The sequence below is a fragment of the Poecilia reticulata genome, chromosome 22 (assembly GCF_904066995.2).
Source record: "Poecilia reticulata chromosome 22, P_reticulata-male-v2, whole genome shotgun sequence".
Taxonomy (NCBI): Eukaryota; Metazoa; Chordata; class Actinopteri; order Cyprinodontiformes; family Poeciliidae; genus Poecilia; species Poecilia reticulata.
In genome coordinates, this window is record NC_088851.1 from 22,250,590 (window position 1) to 22,268,543 (window position 17,954).

Below are 17,954 nucleotides of genomic sequence, written 5' to 3' on the forward strand. Positions count from 1 at the left end.
TTTCTACCTACTGAAAGAAAAACAAACATGTTTTAACCAAAAAAAAATAACCAGACGCAGACACACACACACCTGATTTGTGTTTTATTAAAGTTCAGAAGTTTTTATTTATTTATTTATTTATTTTGAAAGATACCGATTTGAAAAAAAAATAATAATAATTTTGCCTGATTTTGTTATTTTTTACTATTGTCATTTTTGTCCATAAAATACCAAATTTCCACTTAACTTTATATTTCGGGGAGTCTGACTATGTAACTTCTACATATTAAATAACTGATAATTTGATCAGTTACATTACGTGAGTAGATTTTTACCAAACACTTTTTTAATCATACTTGAGTAATTTCTTGGATGGCTTCTTTTTACGTTTCTTGAGTAAAAATATGTTGAAGTAGTGCTACTCCTACTTGAGTATAATTTGCAGGTACTCTGCCCACTTCTCAGGAAGACGCAGTTCCTGAGCCAAACAGAAACCTGTGGAACCTGTTTGCTCGGTTTAGGTTAGTTGGGTGGTGCAGTACAGGTAGAGTCCTACTTTCACAGGTGGCTTCTGATTGGTCGAAGCGGCCCTTGAAGGCACCATCGCAGGGAAAGTGGGCGGGGCCTGTTGTCAACGTGACCGTCATGAAGTAACGTTATCGGGGGGACAGAACGGAGCAGAGAGGATCCGTCAGTCGGTTAGTGTCCAGGAGAAGGAGGCAGGCTGAGCGTCGGAATAGAGGAAAAATGGGAATAACTCCCCGTAGATGTGCTTTGTTCCGGTCCACATCCACGGTGTAGACTCTGAGAACCAACCGTACACCGTGTCTGGTTCTCCGGCTGACAGCGGATCCACCGCAGCTAGCTGGGTTAGCAGCCCGCCGTCACCGTGAGGCTCCCGACCGACCGGGCGGGCGGCAGAGGAGAGCTGAGGAGGGGCTGTGACAAAGGAAGGAGCCATGAACCGCTTCAGAAAGTGGCTCTATAAACCCAAGGTGAGTTTCTGCGGACCGTCAGGCCATCTCAGCCTTGCCCCGACCCGGTTCTGATGCGGTTCATCCCGATGGACTCTGCTGCAGACCGGCTAACATTAGCTGTGATCCTGATGTTTGACAAGCTGCTGTCCCTTTGTTGGTGTTGTTGTTGCTTTTATTGTTGTTGTTGGGATGTTTTTGTCTCATTGTTGGAGCCTGACAATTCAAACTGATTTAGTCACAGCTTTTAGCAGCAGACTGTCACTTTAATTAGATTCTCTTTTAATAATTTATCAGTTTGACATTAATTAATATGTAATTATCAAACATTAATATCAACCGAAACCTAAAAACAACTGAATTATGTAAACTATATCTCTGAAATTGTTACTACCAGAAGCACATTAGATCTTATAAATATTTGCATTGATTTAAACTTATTTTTATGTAACTAATGAACTCTTCAGGCTATAAAGACAAAATTTGCAGCAAAATTCAACAAATTAATGATATTGTCATCCAGTAAATAAGCTAGGCTTTTGTAAAATGTTTAGTTAAAGCTCAAGTTTTTTAATTTTCATTTGTTTTTCCTCATTAATTTCTTTTTTCCAACTCAGGACCTCTATTCTGCATATCATCTGCAACTTTTGGATGCAACACACCTGAATTAAATGAACCGTTAACGATCAGGCCTTTGCTAAACTTCCTGATTGAGTCCTTTGAATTGAGCCGTTGGAGCAGGGATGCACTTAAAAGATACAGGACATGGAGATTTTTTGATGGATTTCATACATCTGGAACTGATAATTTCTCAATCACTTGTAATAAGTTTATAAAACCAATAACTGAGTATCCTATAATTAGGGATTGATTTTTTTAATGTTGAAGGTGCACTCAAAACTTAAAAAAGACCTTGAGCCTAATTAATAGGCCTGTCATGATAAATTGTGCTGGACAATAAATTATCCACTTAAGTTATCACGATAAACGATACAATTGTTGTTTTGAGATCGTTTTCAAGTATTGGTAATGGCATAACAATGCCAGAACAGACTCTTAAAAATCGATAAACTTTAAATTCGAATGAACATTTCACTGTGGAACTGGAAAACATTTTAAATATCCAAAATAAATAAACAAAACAACAGAAATAACAAATAAAATGGATAATAAAGTGTCTATAAACAAAATTGTCCTTCAAAAAATTCACTAGTTGAGACCAAAGTATCAGACTGAAGACTTTTATCCTTCAGATTTTGGTAAAAAGAGAGAAAAGAGGAATCATGAAGATGGAAATTATTGAGTTTGTTTTAATTTATCATGCGATTAATTGATTTATTGCTTATTGTTGCATGCCTACGTTTCAACACCTTTTAGATGTGAACTTTTTAGTTGAATTAGCATGACTCAGAAACCCACCTGACACAGCAGAGGAAGTATTAAAGGCTTGGTCGTCTCGTTAGGCGAACAGTTCAATAATACTCCGACTGCAGCAGGGAAGCTTGGCTGACCGTGTGGACGTCTCTCCAGGGCGCAAATTCTTGTTAAATGTTTTGTTAACTTTAGGCCGTGTGGAATTTCGACCCACAGTCAGAGCATGCCAAGAGCTGGAAGCAGCATAACGGCTTTAATACCGACACTGCAGAGGTTTGAATCAGAATTTATAAAAGTTATTTACTCTGATGATGAACATCAATTAGACAAACCAGCTGATATTAAATAAATATTGCAGCAGTTATGTCATGCAGGCTTAGATAAAAAAGAGCTCTGATTACATATTATCCACCTGCTCTTGACCACACACCTGCGTCAGTTCGTTTCTTCTGCTAAGTCATGTCTTCTTTAGCGGTCAGCAGTGTTAACCTGCGTAATAACTCCTGAGAGGTTACATCAGCCTCCCTCTTTTCTGCCAAACTACAGCCTTCCTCCCTCCGATTTACCAGAATCATGCATCTGTCTGTGGGAGTGAAGCGACCAAAAAGTTGTGAGAGAGGAGTGCCGAGGAGTCTACACCCATCCCGTCATATTCTCCTTTTTTATGTCTTATTATTGAAGGCTTTGGTTTAGTCGCTGCGTATCAACAGTAAGCAGTTTATCTCTGAACTATGTACTCCTGGAGATAGAAAAGTGCTGAATCAGCACGTGCCGTTGACTGAAGCAGGGATATTGATATTTCCAGAGCGGCTCTGTTCCACCCTGGATAAGTCCCGCGGTGAAAGGCTTTTTTTGTTTTGAACCCCCCCTGCTACATAATCCCGGCTCAGACTGCTGGGAGAGCAACATGCAGGAAGTTACGTTTCCTCCTCTTTCCACCTATAATATTATTATTATTATTATTATTACACAATTTATTCCTAATAAGTATTAAAGACATTTTAAAAACGTGTTATTGAAACTATTGTAAGCAGATTGCCAGAGTTGGAACAGGCTGGGTGTGAAAACGGAGGCGGTGTGTTTGAGTTTTTAACGTCAGGTGGAACAGCGTTCCAGAGGTGCTGGTTCCCATGGTAACCACATTGTAAACAGGAAGTGCTCAATGAATTCAGAATCTGCAACCTTTACAACCTAAAGAGACATTTTTACCATCAGTGCAGCCAAATAAAACAATTTATTTAGAGCTGCAACATTCGTTTTTTTAATTTTAGATAAATATCTAGTTAAAAAAAAATGTATTGTTAGAGAACCATCATTTTATTTCCATTTTTAGGAGTTTAAATTAAAAATAAAGATACAATTTAGCAAAAAGACGATGAAGCACATGGATTCAAACCTAATGACGAGAAAATCAGATCTAAAGCAACATGGCTGAAACGGTTAATCAACTCATTTGTGATTAATTCATTACTAAAGTAGTCGTCAGTCGCTAAAAACTCTGAGTTACGACGTTTAATTTCCGTCTGATGTACGTAAAGTATTTCTTAATAGAATTTAAAGGCATCACTTTTTGTTTTTAACAGAAAAAAAACTATAATCCTGAAAATATACAATTTAATTAAAATGAAATTGCTTTATTGACCCCAAAGGCAAATTAAATGTTGTTGTAACTTATGGAAAGATAATGTCTCCTGACAATTATAGTCACATTCCACTTTCATATTCATTGATCTGCTGTTTTGGTTTATTTACATCAGGTAAGTATTCTTTATTCATAATATTCCAAATAATTTATTATGTGTCTTGAGTTGTTTTAAACAAGTTTGCTTCTTTAATTTCAAACACTTCTGGACAGAAAGGAGACAGGTTTATGGTTTATATATTATTATTACAATATTGAAATCTGCATTATTGTTGAATTTTAAAGCATACAATTAATTTAATAAATATTTTATAATTTGGATTATAATGATCTGTACCGTCTTTACTGTAATTCTTGCAATGTTCTGCTGCATGACATTATGCTGCCACCACCGTACTTTACAGTTAGGATGGTGTTCTCGTGATTGCAAGCTTTTCCTTTTGTCCTCAAGATGTAACAACGATCATTACTTCCAAATAGTTCAGTTTTACTTTCACAGAAACTAACATTTTTCCATCATTTGAGGACAAAGTAGTTCCTTCTGAATTTGACCTTTAGCTCCACAAATCATGTTGCCTTTTAGTCCTTATTGCACCTGCAGAACATTTTAATGGTTGCATGATTCACACTGCACTAACATGCGAATGCTTTAAATTGCTAATGCTAATAGGAATGCGAATGCTTTCTCAGAAAACACTAAACTGAACTTTAGTTTTAATAGATACATGTCAAAAGGGTTTATTGTTCCTTTACCACGTTGACTTTGAACATGCAGTAAAAGCAGACTGTATTTGGTAGGGACATAAAAAAATAGATTTAACAATGGCTAAAAAAAAATTAAGATCCATGTTAAGGAAACATGAAAAGTCATTTCCCTGTGTCATAAGTGGTTATGTTGGACAAATGTTGTGGTTTTGTGGTTTGTATATTAATTATTTCTTTCTTGTAGAGAAATGAAAAACGACGCAAGATATTTACACCTGCCTTTACGTCAGCCATCCCTTCTTGTAGTTGACATAAATTCAAAGTCCAAATAAATAAGAGCTGTAAAATATGCTTGTAAAACAAAACGATTGGTAGACTGAAACCAAAGGATTATATTGGTGAAAAAATACAGATTTGTCACAAATTAAATCCTCTGTAATTTTTGGAGTAATGACAGATTAATCTAATTAATCAAGATTAATCGTGATTAATCGTTTCAGCCGTAATTGATTGTGTTGTTTTCAAATGCAACTCTGAAAAAAATTAAGCGATCACTTAAAAGGATAACTTTCTCCGATTTGACTCTTTATGGGTTTATGTTTGAGTAAAATGAACATGTTTTTATTCTATGAACTACTGACATGTCTCTGAAATTCCAATCAGAAATTTAGTATTTATTTGCAGAAAATGAGAAATGGTCAAAATAACGACCTCAAATAATGCAACAAAGCAAGTTCATATTGATTTAGAAACAACAATACTAATGTTTTAACTCAGGAAGAGTTCAGAAATCAATATTTGGTGGAACAACCAGGAGGTTTTTGATGGGGTTCAGTGTCTGTGCTCTTAGTTTTTTCCAGATCTGTATATTCTGCTGTTTAGATGATTGAGAAAAGAAATGGCAGCAGTGTTACTGATAATTTGATAATTTTTAGATAAAATCCTTCCAGCCTGAAACATCATTTAATGTGAAAACGGTTTCCAGGTACAGCTCTGATTAACTTTGTAGGAAGTTTGATGAGTTCTTGCCTTGATTGTTGGATAATTACAATACTTACTACTTGAGTAAGTCCTTCTCTGCTGGTTCTGGTTCTGGTTTCTGGAGGCGATGGGGCAGAGTGAGCCATGTGGCTTCATATTTAGGACAGTTTCTGCAGTTCTTTGTGAAGCGTCCCATTCTGCTTACCCACTGGCCGTGTGGTAATTGATTTGGTGTCGGCTGCAGGGATTTACAGAGCTGATCCCAGCACAGACTGAGGCCGGTTCGGCGATTGAAAACCCGTTTTAAATTCACCGCAGGACCATTGGACCTCTGCTGTCCGAGGAGTGCGAGGGTGGGGACTGAAGGAAACCAAGACGAAGTAGAAGAAGAGTTAACGGGCTTCATACGGCTGCTTGAAAACCTTAAAAATGCTTTAGTTTCATTTAGATTTTTGTATCAAGAGCTCAATATTCTAACTACACGGTTTTATAATAAAGTGAAATCTAACGTTGGATTAAAAGCCTAAATTTGGAAAACATTATTGAAACCAGATATTTTCTCTCACTGTTTGAAGTTAAATCAGAATAAACTTTTGTTAATTTATGTCAGATACAATAACCAAAATTATTTATATCTGCTGAATGCCAGAACACTTGTAACTTCTTTTATAGAGGTTTTCTTGTGACTCTTTGTGTTTAAGCTATTTTATGCCATAATTTGAGAGTGACACATTTTCAGTTTGAAAGCAAGATTTCATGTCATTTCTTCTCAAAACTTGTAATGTTTGTACTCCAAACTTCTGCTCTCTTTCAAATATTCACTGTGCTCTCTCAAGCCTTTCTCCTTGCGCTCGGATCAAATCTCTGTTCCCAAACCTCTCTGCTCGCTTGTGAATCATTTTCTGCTCGCCCTTGGAACAGAAAAGTAACGTCGCTTGGCAACCTCTCAGCCAATAGAATGAAAGTGTTGCACTGGGTGCGTTTGTTTCCTTCTAGCAGGTGTGCCTGTGTGGCTACTATTGATTGTAGCAACATGCGCCCCCCCACTGGATGTAGGGAGGACATGTGAAAAATGCCCCCATATTAAGCATTTAATTTGAGACGTAAGGTCATTTGCTTTAACACAATTTACTTTTTTAATGTTTCAATGTAATGAATACTTATTAGTAATGACTTGATTTACTTATTGAAATAGTGGGCTTTTTATTTTCTGTTAAATCAGTGTTTTGTTCTAAGACCAGTCAGGTGATTAGGGTACATTTGAAACTGTTCAAGACATAAGGTTTATTCATATTTTAGTTTACATTGTCCCTGCTGTAGAATGAATAAAACTACCACAAAACAATACTAATAATAGTAATAAGTATGATATAATAGTGGATTGAATGTATTTTTTTTGTTTATTTATATTTCGTAAACCCTGAGTTAAGGTGCGATATCCTGACCTTTGCTCTCTTCTTCACCTTCTTTCCACTGATGGTAATTGCTGCATTCTTTGATCACGGGTCATCAGAGACCCGTGTCGGGTCTCTGACTCGGGTCAGATGCTTTATCATCATCTGATGATGATGATAAAGCATTAATCCAAGGTGTCCTTTGTCTGAGAAGCAGCCAGGGTGTAAAAACTGTCTCTGCTCTTATTTTGGGTCAGAAAGAAGGATTGTTGTTTTCTAAAAGAGTGCAATAGTTTTTTTTGGCCTGCAAGAGAAGCGTATCTATCAAAAAGTTATATAATCCCAAGATAAATAATGGGTGGCCCATTAAAATGCTATTTTTTAAAATAAGTTTTGCTTTTATTTTCCTAAACTCTTCCCAAAAAGCCCTGATTTTGTTTTATTGCCATGAGCAGTGTAATGGTTTCATGCATTGTGCACACATACCAAGAATATTAGGGTTAAATTTATTCAATTTAACAGGTATAATGGTCCAGTCATACTGTATAGTCTACATTTTTTACCATCTTTGAGGCAAATTAAATTCCACAAGACATGTAATTTGGCTCCTGTCAGGAGATTTGAAATAACGTGTAACCTTTTTTTAAACAAAACAAAATAACAAATTGAAAGTTGGTGTTTTTTGTTTTGCAATAAAAATATATACATCATATTGTAAGTAAGTAAACAAACTCAAAAGACACTTTATCTTTTGGACAACTTGTTTCGAAAAGTGTGGAACCTTCTGAAGTATTAAGGCCCAAACACACCAATTTGTCTGCAGCCGTTCTGTACGGAAAGCAGTCACACACACATTTCAGTGCTCATGGTGGCTGTCAGTGTGTCTGAGTTTGGACAGCCTGGATGTTGCCCACTCTGTCACTTTTCATGACGGTGGACGCTGTGGACAGAAATAGCTCCGTTATGAATCATTCAGATCCTTAACTGGGTTTTAATTCAATCACTTCCTTCAGTTCAGTCACACTTTATCATCTTTTTGTTCATGCATTGAGTGATTATATAAAAGGTGTCAAGCCGTTTGATTTAAAAAAAAAAAAATTTAGATTAAAATTGTGGTTTCCCTGTGCTGCCAGCATCAATTCTGGATTGTATAACCAGATTACGTCTTGCATAAGAACGTCATTGTAGTTGTTGAAAAGGGGGGTTGTCCCGCAACCGCCAGGAGGTCCCGGACTTCTATCCATCTAAATCCTCTGCGGACCCTTATTTTACCCCCGTCTGCCGTATGATGAGACGGGCACGTGTTTGGGTCGTTGCTGTGGTCCAAACAGCAGATTAGGTCAGCTGTCAGAGATGAGAGCACAGATTATGCCATCAGTCCAGATGGGTAGAGCGCACTCACAATATGAAGTCAATGAGTTAAATCGAGTCTCCAGTCTCTGCTTTCATTTCCAGATTAGTTCAGTGTATTTATAAAATGCAAGTTTACAACAAATCTCCTCTAACGATACTTTCCAGACAAACAGTCCAGGTCCAAGATTAGAGTGTTTTCACAGCTGATGGTCTAGATTTGGTTCAACTGGGAATTGAAATGGCAACATTTGTTAAATTTTCAGCTAGTGCAGTTCTCTTTCACACTGCACTGAGTGAAACAAACCAAACCATTTGAAAAATCTGCTCCCCTCCTCACTTGTGGTGGCACTGCACCAAAAACCACCAAAGAAAACGACACAAAAACCTCAGAAGAAGACTCTTGAGTTCCTTCTTTATGAAATGTAAACAAAAATGGAGACACAGTTGTTGTTTTTCTTTTGTAAAAAACTACAAGATATTTCTCCTGCTAGTGCCAGACTCATGCTTTTGTTTTGGTTATATTTACCCAGAATGCTCTGCATTGTAGTACGTTTTCTACTTTTGGAGCAGTCTCCAGTCCGCTGGGTGTTCACCTATGGGTTTGAATGACACCAGAATTCACTTTAACCAAACAGAGAGCTAAATTTCTAGGTGAACCAGAGTTCTCTTCCGTAGTTTGAATGGATTATGTGAACGCCAAGCGGGCCGGAGACAGCTCCAAAAGTGGGAAGTGGATTACAGCGCAAGGCATTCTGGGTAAAAACAATCTAAACAAACATGCAAACCTAGCGCTAGAGCAGTGGTTCTTAACCTTTTTTGAGGTACCAAACCCATCAGTTTCATATGCGCACCCACTGAACCCTTCTGTAGTTATTAATAAAATGATTTTTTTCCCCCCAAATTCAAACTGGCTTCCTGGATGAAGCCAGTTTCTTGGCTTCATCCAGGAAAGAGCATTAACTAGAACGAGTCTTCTTAAAAGGTAGAGTCTCTGAGAACAGTTTTTCAAAATATAGTCAGTGTTTTCAGCAAAGTTGAGCTGACTGTCCAGGAACGACCCAAGGTATTTAAAATTTGCTACAGTTTCAACAGGTTGGCCATCGAGAGAAACTGAAACCACTTTAAGGTCTTGTTTAGATCATTTAATTAGCTCTACATGCTTAAGAGAATCAAAAATTAATAATAAATAATAAATACTTTGCGGTATTTTGATTTAGTAATGTAATTATATTAGTTGTGTTACCACCCCCACGCCACTAGAGGTAGTCGCAACCCTGAAAAGATTCGACTAAGGAGCAGATTTAGAAGAACACCGAAAGCTACAGAATTTGGTAAAAACTTTGAGCTTTGCTGAAGTAAATAAAGACACAAGTTCAAATTAATGCTGAGACTCCTTCAATCAGGGCTCCTCAGCAGCACTGATTGGCTAAGCAATGTAACGTGATCCTCTGATTGGTTAAGAAATGTAACGTGATCCTCTGCAGCAAGTGATGGCAAAGCGGGGCGTCATCACGACTTTACACAAGTGTGTCTTTACCTCCACAGCAGAGGCTCCGCCAAACCCCTGAGAGCGACTCACCGAACCCCTGGGGTTCGATCGAACCCCAGGTTAAGAACCACTGCGCTAGAGGTAGAAATGCCTTGTGGTCTTTTACCAAAGACAACGAGAAGTCCTATTGACTATTAAATCTATTGCCACTCCATTTTTGTTTACATTTCGCGATGAAAGAAGTTGCACTCATCGTTCTCTGTGGAGGTTTTTCAGGTCGTTTCCGTCAGTGATTCTTGGTTTAGTGCCACCGCAGGCAAGGAGGGGAACAAGTTAACAAGTTTTTCAAATGGTTTGGCTTGTTTGACACAGTGCAGTTTGAAAGCGATCCGCACCATCTGAAAATGTAACAAATGTTGCAACTCTGTACCCCAATCTGAGTCAGGTGTGTAAAACACAGATAGTTTAGTTTCCTGGCTTCATCCAGGAAAGAGCATTAACTAAGCACAGAGGCTCTCAGCCAGGAGTACTAAAAAGTTAGAAGACCAACTGTATCTTATTTGGAAAATGGAAAACAAATTTAATGGTTGCGTTAGTGGTCAAAGAGGTTGCAACCTTCCGTTTTTGTACAGAGTTTCTGGTTGAGGAATCACCAACAATAGCTCTGCAGTAGGAGGTAAAGCCCTGATGGAGACTGAACTTGAAAGGAGTGACTCAACACAACTGCTTCAGCAAACGCCTGCATTCTCAGAGTTTAAAGTTCTCACAAACTGAATATAAATGATGAAAGAAATTGTGTCTTATGCTTTAAATAACAAAAAAATCCTGAACTGGCTGACCCTGGCGTTTTGTTTTTAGCCGGTTGTCTGCCAGAGATAACTGGTTTCCCTACACAATATTTGACTCTGATCTCTGGAAGGCAGCCAGAAGCAGCAAATTGAGCCTGGAATAGAGTATGGAGGGCAAAGCCAAGGTTTCTCATAAGTCCCTTAAGTGGGCTCAGTATGCATGCGGCGCTGCAGCGGACGCTCAGGAAGCATTAGCCTGACAGCCGTCATCGTCTGTGCAGTCTGAATGGAAATGAAGCCCCGAATCAGCGGCGCGGGTGAAGAGCTGGTCGATATGATGAAAACCTCGATCGTACAGCAGAGAGCGGCTCCTGCTCTCTTGATTTGAAACAAAAAAAGGCACAAAATGTTTCACTGAGTCATTGTGAGTTTCTGTTATTGAGGGGGCTCAACTGTAATTGCCACTTTGGTGAACTTGTGGGCTCTTAGCCTTCTGAAATGAAGGGTTTGTGACCACAGAGGAGGGAGATTCAGAGAGAGGTCACCCTGGACGACTGACAGGGGACTGGTACGCCACAGCAGACATGAGCCGAATCTGCTGAATCATTTCACCTCTTATGTGAGGTGAAGCTGTCATTGGTGGGAATGATGACGCACCTTGACGGTTCAGGACTCAGGAAACTTTTATACGATCATCAGAGGGAATCTTTTGGAAGTCATAGCCATCTTTTTTGAAGCATCTCTTCCAGAAACCCTTTGTAAAATGTCAGCAGCTTTACCTTCAGATTGTTATTAAACTTGGAGAGTTGGCCACGTCCATGGAATAATGCGACTATGATCAGTGGGGAAGGCCATGAAACTGAATATCCGAGTCAGGAATATGCTATTACTACTTTTAAAGGGGATCTTATGCAAAATTTGTATTGTGTGCACATTTTTATACTTCCATTATGGTCTCTTTAAAAATAAAAAAATAAAATAAAATAAAAAAACACCCAGCCGTTTTTAGGTCAGTATTATGTATTTTCCAGGCACAATGTGCCATTTTACACCACAGTCAAGAACCATGTTAACTTCAGTTGTTGTAAGAATGCTATATATATATATATGTATATATATATATATATATATATATATATATATATATATATATATATATATATATATATATATATATATATAAAATATGACTGAAAATAAATTTTATTTTGTAATTTAATGTCTTGAAATTGGGCCTCTGTCTCTTTAAGAAGTCTTGCTCTTTCCAACACTTTGTCTTCAGGAAGTTGTCACAACATAGCTCCTCTATTAGCCCTTTAACAAGGTTTATACTTGTGTTGCACTGAGAAGTAGCTCCTATAACATGATCAGCACCAAATGTTTGCTAATTGCTGCTGGCTAGTCTGAAGGAGCCAATAAGAGAGATGGAAGCTTGGAAACTGCAGCTCTGAGGAGGAGCTGCATCCCGAAGGCGGGCTAGCTCCACCCAGGGGTTTGGCACAGCTAAATGGTTGCCATGGAGATTAAAGGACTTCTCAAGTACATATAAAAGACTCACGGCAACACCCCAGGTATATTTTTGATGGAGGAATGACATTATAACATGATGAAAAGTTCACAAAAGTTTATTACATTTTGGTGTCTGGAAAATGAACCATTTCAAAAACTTTAATGGCAAATCGCATTCAAAAGGCACTGCGCTGTTACCTAGCAACCCGAGCCAAGCTCAGCCTTGTTGCCTAGCAACTCGGACGTTACTCCCAGCATGTTTGGTTAGCTGGTTTTACCGCTTTGCATTGGTTTACATTGGTTGTTGTTGACTTACCATCCAGAAACTACTTGCTGCATTCTTGTTGGTTGTGTAGGAGGTTCTACTAATGCTTTGCAAAAATGTTCAGTTGTGCTTTTGTTTGCAGCCATTTTCACATGCGAATGTAAATGTTGAGTTGGGGGTGTGGCAAGCAATTTTTATTTTATTTAGATTCAAAGTGACAAGACACCTGAAAACAGCTCATTCTGAAAGGAGCTCAAAATTGGTAGAACTGAGCAGAATAAAATCCTACTATCTAAGAATCATGTTGTGGAAATAAAATGTAACGAACATGTTTTGCATAGCTCAAGCCTCTCCTAACCTGTTCAAGGAAGCATAATAAGTCACTTTCAGAGACTTGACCCCTCTGGCCTGGAAATCCAGGTCAGTTGCTAAGCGGTTTCTGTTTTGCATTTGTACTCTGTGTCGAAACTAATGAAAATGGGCTGCAAATAAAGCTGTTTGTGGAACCCAAACAGTTTAGACTGTTTAGCCTTTTTATCATTTATTTGGTGCAGATACTCCTGTAGCGATGAGGGAGCTCCACCTCAGCGTTTGTCTGTTTCTTCTTTGCTCCAGCTTAAACTAGGCCAAGTTTGAACAGCTGGTGCAACAGGCTGCAGGTCGATCACATGGGCCGTAGACGTGGGGGTGAAAAACATATTTCCTTTCAAATCCACGGTGGACAAACATCCAACGTAGATTAAGCATGCAGCTTTCAACCAGATCTTTCTCCAAGAACATTGCCGGTCTTTGACTCCCCCATCATGATTCAATGCTGCAGGAATTCACGAGGAGTACAGCAGGAGGAGACGACAGGATAACAACTGTTTCCAACTCCTCTTCCTCATTCAGTGTCCGCCTATAAGCTTCCAACATGCCATCAGTCTGTGGGCTGTTTCTGGGCTGGAAGGAAGGTTTTTCACTGTCTCCCACTCCTGTTTCCTGTTTAGTCATCATTGCATTTATTCTGTACCACACACTCACTCATTGTTGTGGAGATGTCCAGTCAAATCGGCCTCTTCTCTGATTGATGTCACTGGGTTTTAATGGTGTTCAGAGGTTGGGTTTAGATGTAAATGTAAAGACCGCATGATGTGGTTAGTTTGGCTTCTCTCATTAGCCATTTCCATTCATTCAATCACAAAAACACAAGGGATTTATTGTAAATGTTCAAGATAGTTTCCACCAGTGGTGAACGCTGCGATCTAAGGGTTCATTCACACCAGTCTTGTTTCGTCCACATGAATCCAATTCCGGTTCATTTGCCTAGAAAATCTGGTTTGTTTGGGGAAGTGTGAATGCCTAATTGAACCAAAAAAGCAAAATCTGGTCCGCCTAGAAAACTCGGTCTCGGTTCGATCAAAGTGAACTTTGGCGCTGTTTGAATACACGTGTGGATGCAAGAGGACCTGAGACTGCTCCAAAAGCAGTAGTGATATAGCCCAGGGCATTCTGGGTAAAAACAAACAAAACAAACCTGACAGTTCAGAGTTAGTGGGAGGAATGGCTCCTGGTCTTTAACCAACCTACAACCTCTAACATCTGACATCACTCCATTTTTTGTGAAGAATGAAGTTACCTTCATGTCTTTTTAGAGGTTTTCTTGTTGTTTCTTTCAGTAGTTGTTAGTGCAGCGCCACCACAGGCGAGGAGGGGAACAGGTTTCTCAAAGGGTTCGGTTCATTTGACAGTGCAGTGAAAGCGAACCACACCAGCTAAAAATATAACCAATGTTGCAATTTTGGTCCCCCATAAAAACAGGATTTCTAGGACAAACTAGACAATTATATGGTCAATGGCTACTGATTCACTTTTACACACCTTCTCTGCTCCCCACTTCCATTGTATCTTTCTAAACATGACTCTCAACATTCGCCCATGAACAGAACGTAATGCTGTTTTAATGATTTGCTCTGTGTGATTGAGGTTTGCTGGTAAAACGATGCCAGTTTGAGTGCTGAGCTGGGAAATAAGCTCAGCTTTTATTTTTTTTTTACGGCAAGCCGTGCCTGGAATGAAACCCACTGAGGGTCTTTGAACAGGAAAAGAAATTGGGTTCTGTAACATCTCTGATCTGCCTGTGTGAGTTGCCTTTAGACGTGCTAATTGTTTTTCAATTCAGTGTGCAATCAATTAAATAAGAAAAAAAAAAACAAGATTCGGTATGTCATCCTTAAGTAACAACCTTTTTGAAGGTTGCGTGATCATCGCAATGTGGCAGCTGTTGGTCGAATCTCCATGTTTTCCCCTTTCTGTTTGTTTCATTATTGATGAGAGGAAGGGAGAGAAGTGCAGTGTGTATCATATTCACTGAGAAAAGCAAGCGTCAGTGTAGGGGTGGGGTGGTGGGGTGTCACGCTACAAGAAACACTGCAAACTTCAGGGAAAAAGACTCGAGAGGTTTCAGGAAAACACCAGCATGGTCGAGGAAAACCGCCTGAAAGAGTAATGATTGTGAGTGAGATGAGCCAGGTACTGGTGCAGCACTCCAGTGTTCAGCGTGCAACACAGTCAGGCTGTCCTTTAAAGGTCCCAGGTCATTACTGGGACTCTGAGGTTTACCTTTTGGCATCTTTGTCCCATTTTTAAGAGACATCAGACTCTTTCAAGGACACCTTGAGGTATTTTTGTTGTCCTGTAATCCTCAAATCGGTTTTTAGTAGAGATAGTTGGATTGATTAATGGTTTATTAGATTGAAATTAATTCCAGTCGAACTAAATTCAATCTAAATTAAATTGGTCTTTTAATGTTGACATTGAAAGGACTTTTAATGTTGTCTTTTACAACATCAAGACCTTCTTTTAATATTGTAGTTTGGCCACCATCCAGCAGAGGGCGCCGCTTGTCACTCTTAAACGGACACAAACCGTTGATTTAAAATTAAAGATGGCGGCGCCAAACCGTCACGAAAAGAAACAGTCGTAACAGAATCCAGTTTGGTATGAAAAATGTACATTATGTGGTTCTTTTCTGAAAAATAAAAACTTGAAAAACTCCTTAACTTTCACCTCTGTATCGCGCATTCCGCTGAGGTGCTACGTGACGGAGCAGCATCGGCATATGAAGCATTTAGCCCTTTACGTTACGGAAGACGTCAGTCCTCACTTTACAAGAAAAAACTAAAGTTTTTAAGAAAATGGCCGCTTATCAATGACTCGTTAGAGCAATCAGTTTTATATTAACTCATAATCAATAAATTGTTGTAACCATCTTAATTTTTACCCCCTAATCTTCTGTTAAATTTTTTTTGTCTTTCTTTTTCTCCACACTGTCATTCAGTGTGAGAGATAAAGGCACAAATCCTCTCCTAGGACTAGACATCCAAACTCTTCTGGGAGGTGTTCACACTGCATTAACTCTAATTAACTCCTCTTGTTAGGATTAATGTCATTTTTCCTCTTAAATCCTCTTGCATACTTGTTGAAAAAGGATTTTTTGCTCATAAATCAGCAGAGTTCCCCAGCAGGCCGTTGTTATGGAAGATGGCCTATACAGTGGCCCACTTACCTGATTATATGTAGGTCTCTACAGATCAGCCACTCTTTATATTAAACTGCAGAACCTGCATGTTTAAAGGCTGACTGCTTGTCCAGCTTTTCTTCACCTGTTCTTTTTATTTTATTTTATTTTATTTTATTACAAAACAGACGTTAGGAGCTCCATTTTCTGCATGTATCCGTGTTGAAGTGTTGATTGTTTTCAGAGTTGAGATATTCAGATGCCACATTACAAAGTTCAAACATTAAACGTAATGCTGATCTGCACTAGGTTACCATTGTTTAGCTACTTCTCCATAGTCCAATCTCATTCTAGCCAGTTAATGGATGTATCCAACTTGAACCAGTGTGTTCCTTACTATATGGGCGTGAATGTGGTAACGTGGCCCAGCAGTGAGCTACAGTCAACACTCCGATGTTGTCGTTTTTAGCGTGTCGGCGTATCCTCTACAAGTCTTAAATTCATTAGATGACATCTGTTAAGCAAAATTCACATTTTGAAAGTTTTTATGCTTCCATTTGGGACTCAGCTGCATCTAAAATCAGCTCAAACGCTTAAAACCCCCACTAGGCTGTTTTTGGCGCCTTGAAAACGAGGGGTTTCAAAAACCTTCTAAATGTTAAGTCACATTCCGTTACCTAGCAACTACAGCCGAGCCCAATCTCATTACCTAACAACCTCAGCAGAGCTCCTGCACATTTGCTCAGCTGGTTTTACTATTTCATGTGCTGTACAATGGCTGCTAGGAAAAAAAAAAGTGTTTTGTTGTTGACTTACCATCCAGAAACCACTTGCTGCATTCTTGTTGGTTGTGCAGGAGGCTCTACTTCTGCTTTTCAAAGATGTATGGTTTTCATCGTTTTTCATGTGCGAGTGTAAACGTTGACTTGGTGGTGTGGCCATCAACAAATTATTTGGATTTAAAGTGTCAAGAGACCCTAAACCAGATAATTCTGAAATGAGCTCAAAATAGGCAGACCTGAACTGACTGAAATCTCATCATCAAAAAATTATTTTGGTGCAAAAAATGTGATGAACATGTTTTGTAGACTCCATAGAGCAATTCTAACCTGTTCAATGAAGCAAAAGCATAATAGGCAACCTTTAAACAGGAAAAGATTTGTCTGACTTATGAGTTTAAAACCAGAATTTTGTGGTGTTGGGTTGTAAACGATTGTTCTGCTTTCCCTCTGAACAGAGGACGGACCCGCAGCTTCTGGCCCAGTTCTACTACGCCGACGAAGAGCTCAACCAGGTGGCCACTGAGCTGGACAGCCTGGACGGCAGGAAGGACCCTCAGAGATGCACGCTGCTGGTCAACCAGTTCCGGTCCTGCCAGGTCAGTGCAAACCACCAATGGAGTCCAATCTTCCTCTGGCTTCCAGAGCGAGGCATAAAAATAGGCTTTAAGTGGAGCAAAGCTGGCATGGAGATGAATTGACCCCCAGCTTGTCTCATTCTGAGCCATTTTTTTCATTCACATAATCACCTGCTGAGAGTTTGGTTCCAGCGATGAGAACAGTCGGTGTGCTTCTTATTCATCCTAGGATGCAGATTGGGTGCTATGAGTGATTTACTGAAAGCTGATTGGCTGAATTCCTGTATGAAGCACTTCCACTGATGAGATGAGTTGGATCCGTCTGCGAGCGTCGGCTGACTCTGCGTCAGTAGCTGCAGAAGAAGAAAGCTTTTTATAGCTAATGATTTCATAGCCACAGATTTTATTCTATGTTTAGACAAAGAGGCCAAAACCAGAACCGAATTTTAGCATCATGCGGAGGAGTTTTCAGATTTGAATCTTGGTAAACTGTTGAACTGCTTGTGCGGTGAGGGAGGTTTTCCTCGTGGCTTGTTGTGCCTCCTACCAGCAGCAGCAGGGCTCAGGGGGAAACGCTTAATAAGGTCATCACCTGATCCCCGACTGTTCGGTTTCCTTCACTCTGCTGAGCTGTCGCCTTGT

The 17,954-nt window shown here is 39.3% G+C and overlaps 1 protein-coding gene across 2 annotated transcripts in view; it reads left to right on the top strand.

The window, feature by feature from the left end:
• Positions 1–582: 582 nt before the first annotated feature.
• zfyve28 (zinc finger, FYVE domain containing 28) overlaps positions 583–17,954 on the top strand; it is a 31,749-nt gene continuing 14,377 nt past the window's right edge. For both annotated transcript variants that reach the window (XM_008400054.3, XM_008400055.3), the window contains exons 1-2: positions 583–977; positions 17,193–17,333. In XM_008400054.3, the coding sequence (XP_008398276.2) occupies positions 942–977; positions 17,193–17,333 (177 nt within the window). In that variant the 5' untranslated portion in view covers positions 583–941. The remainder of the gene's footprint in view (positions 978–17,192; positions 17,334–17,954) is intronic.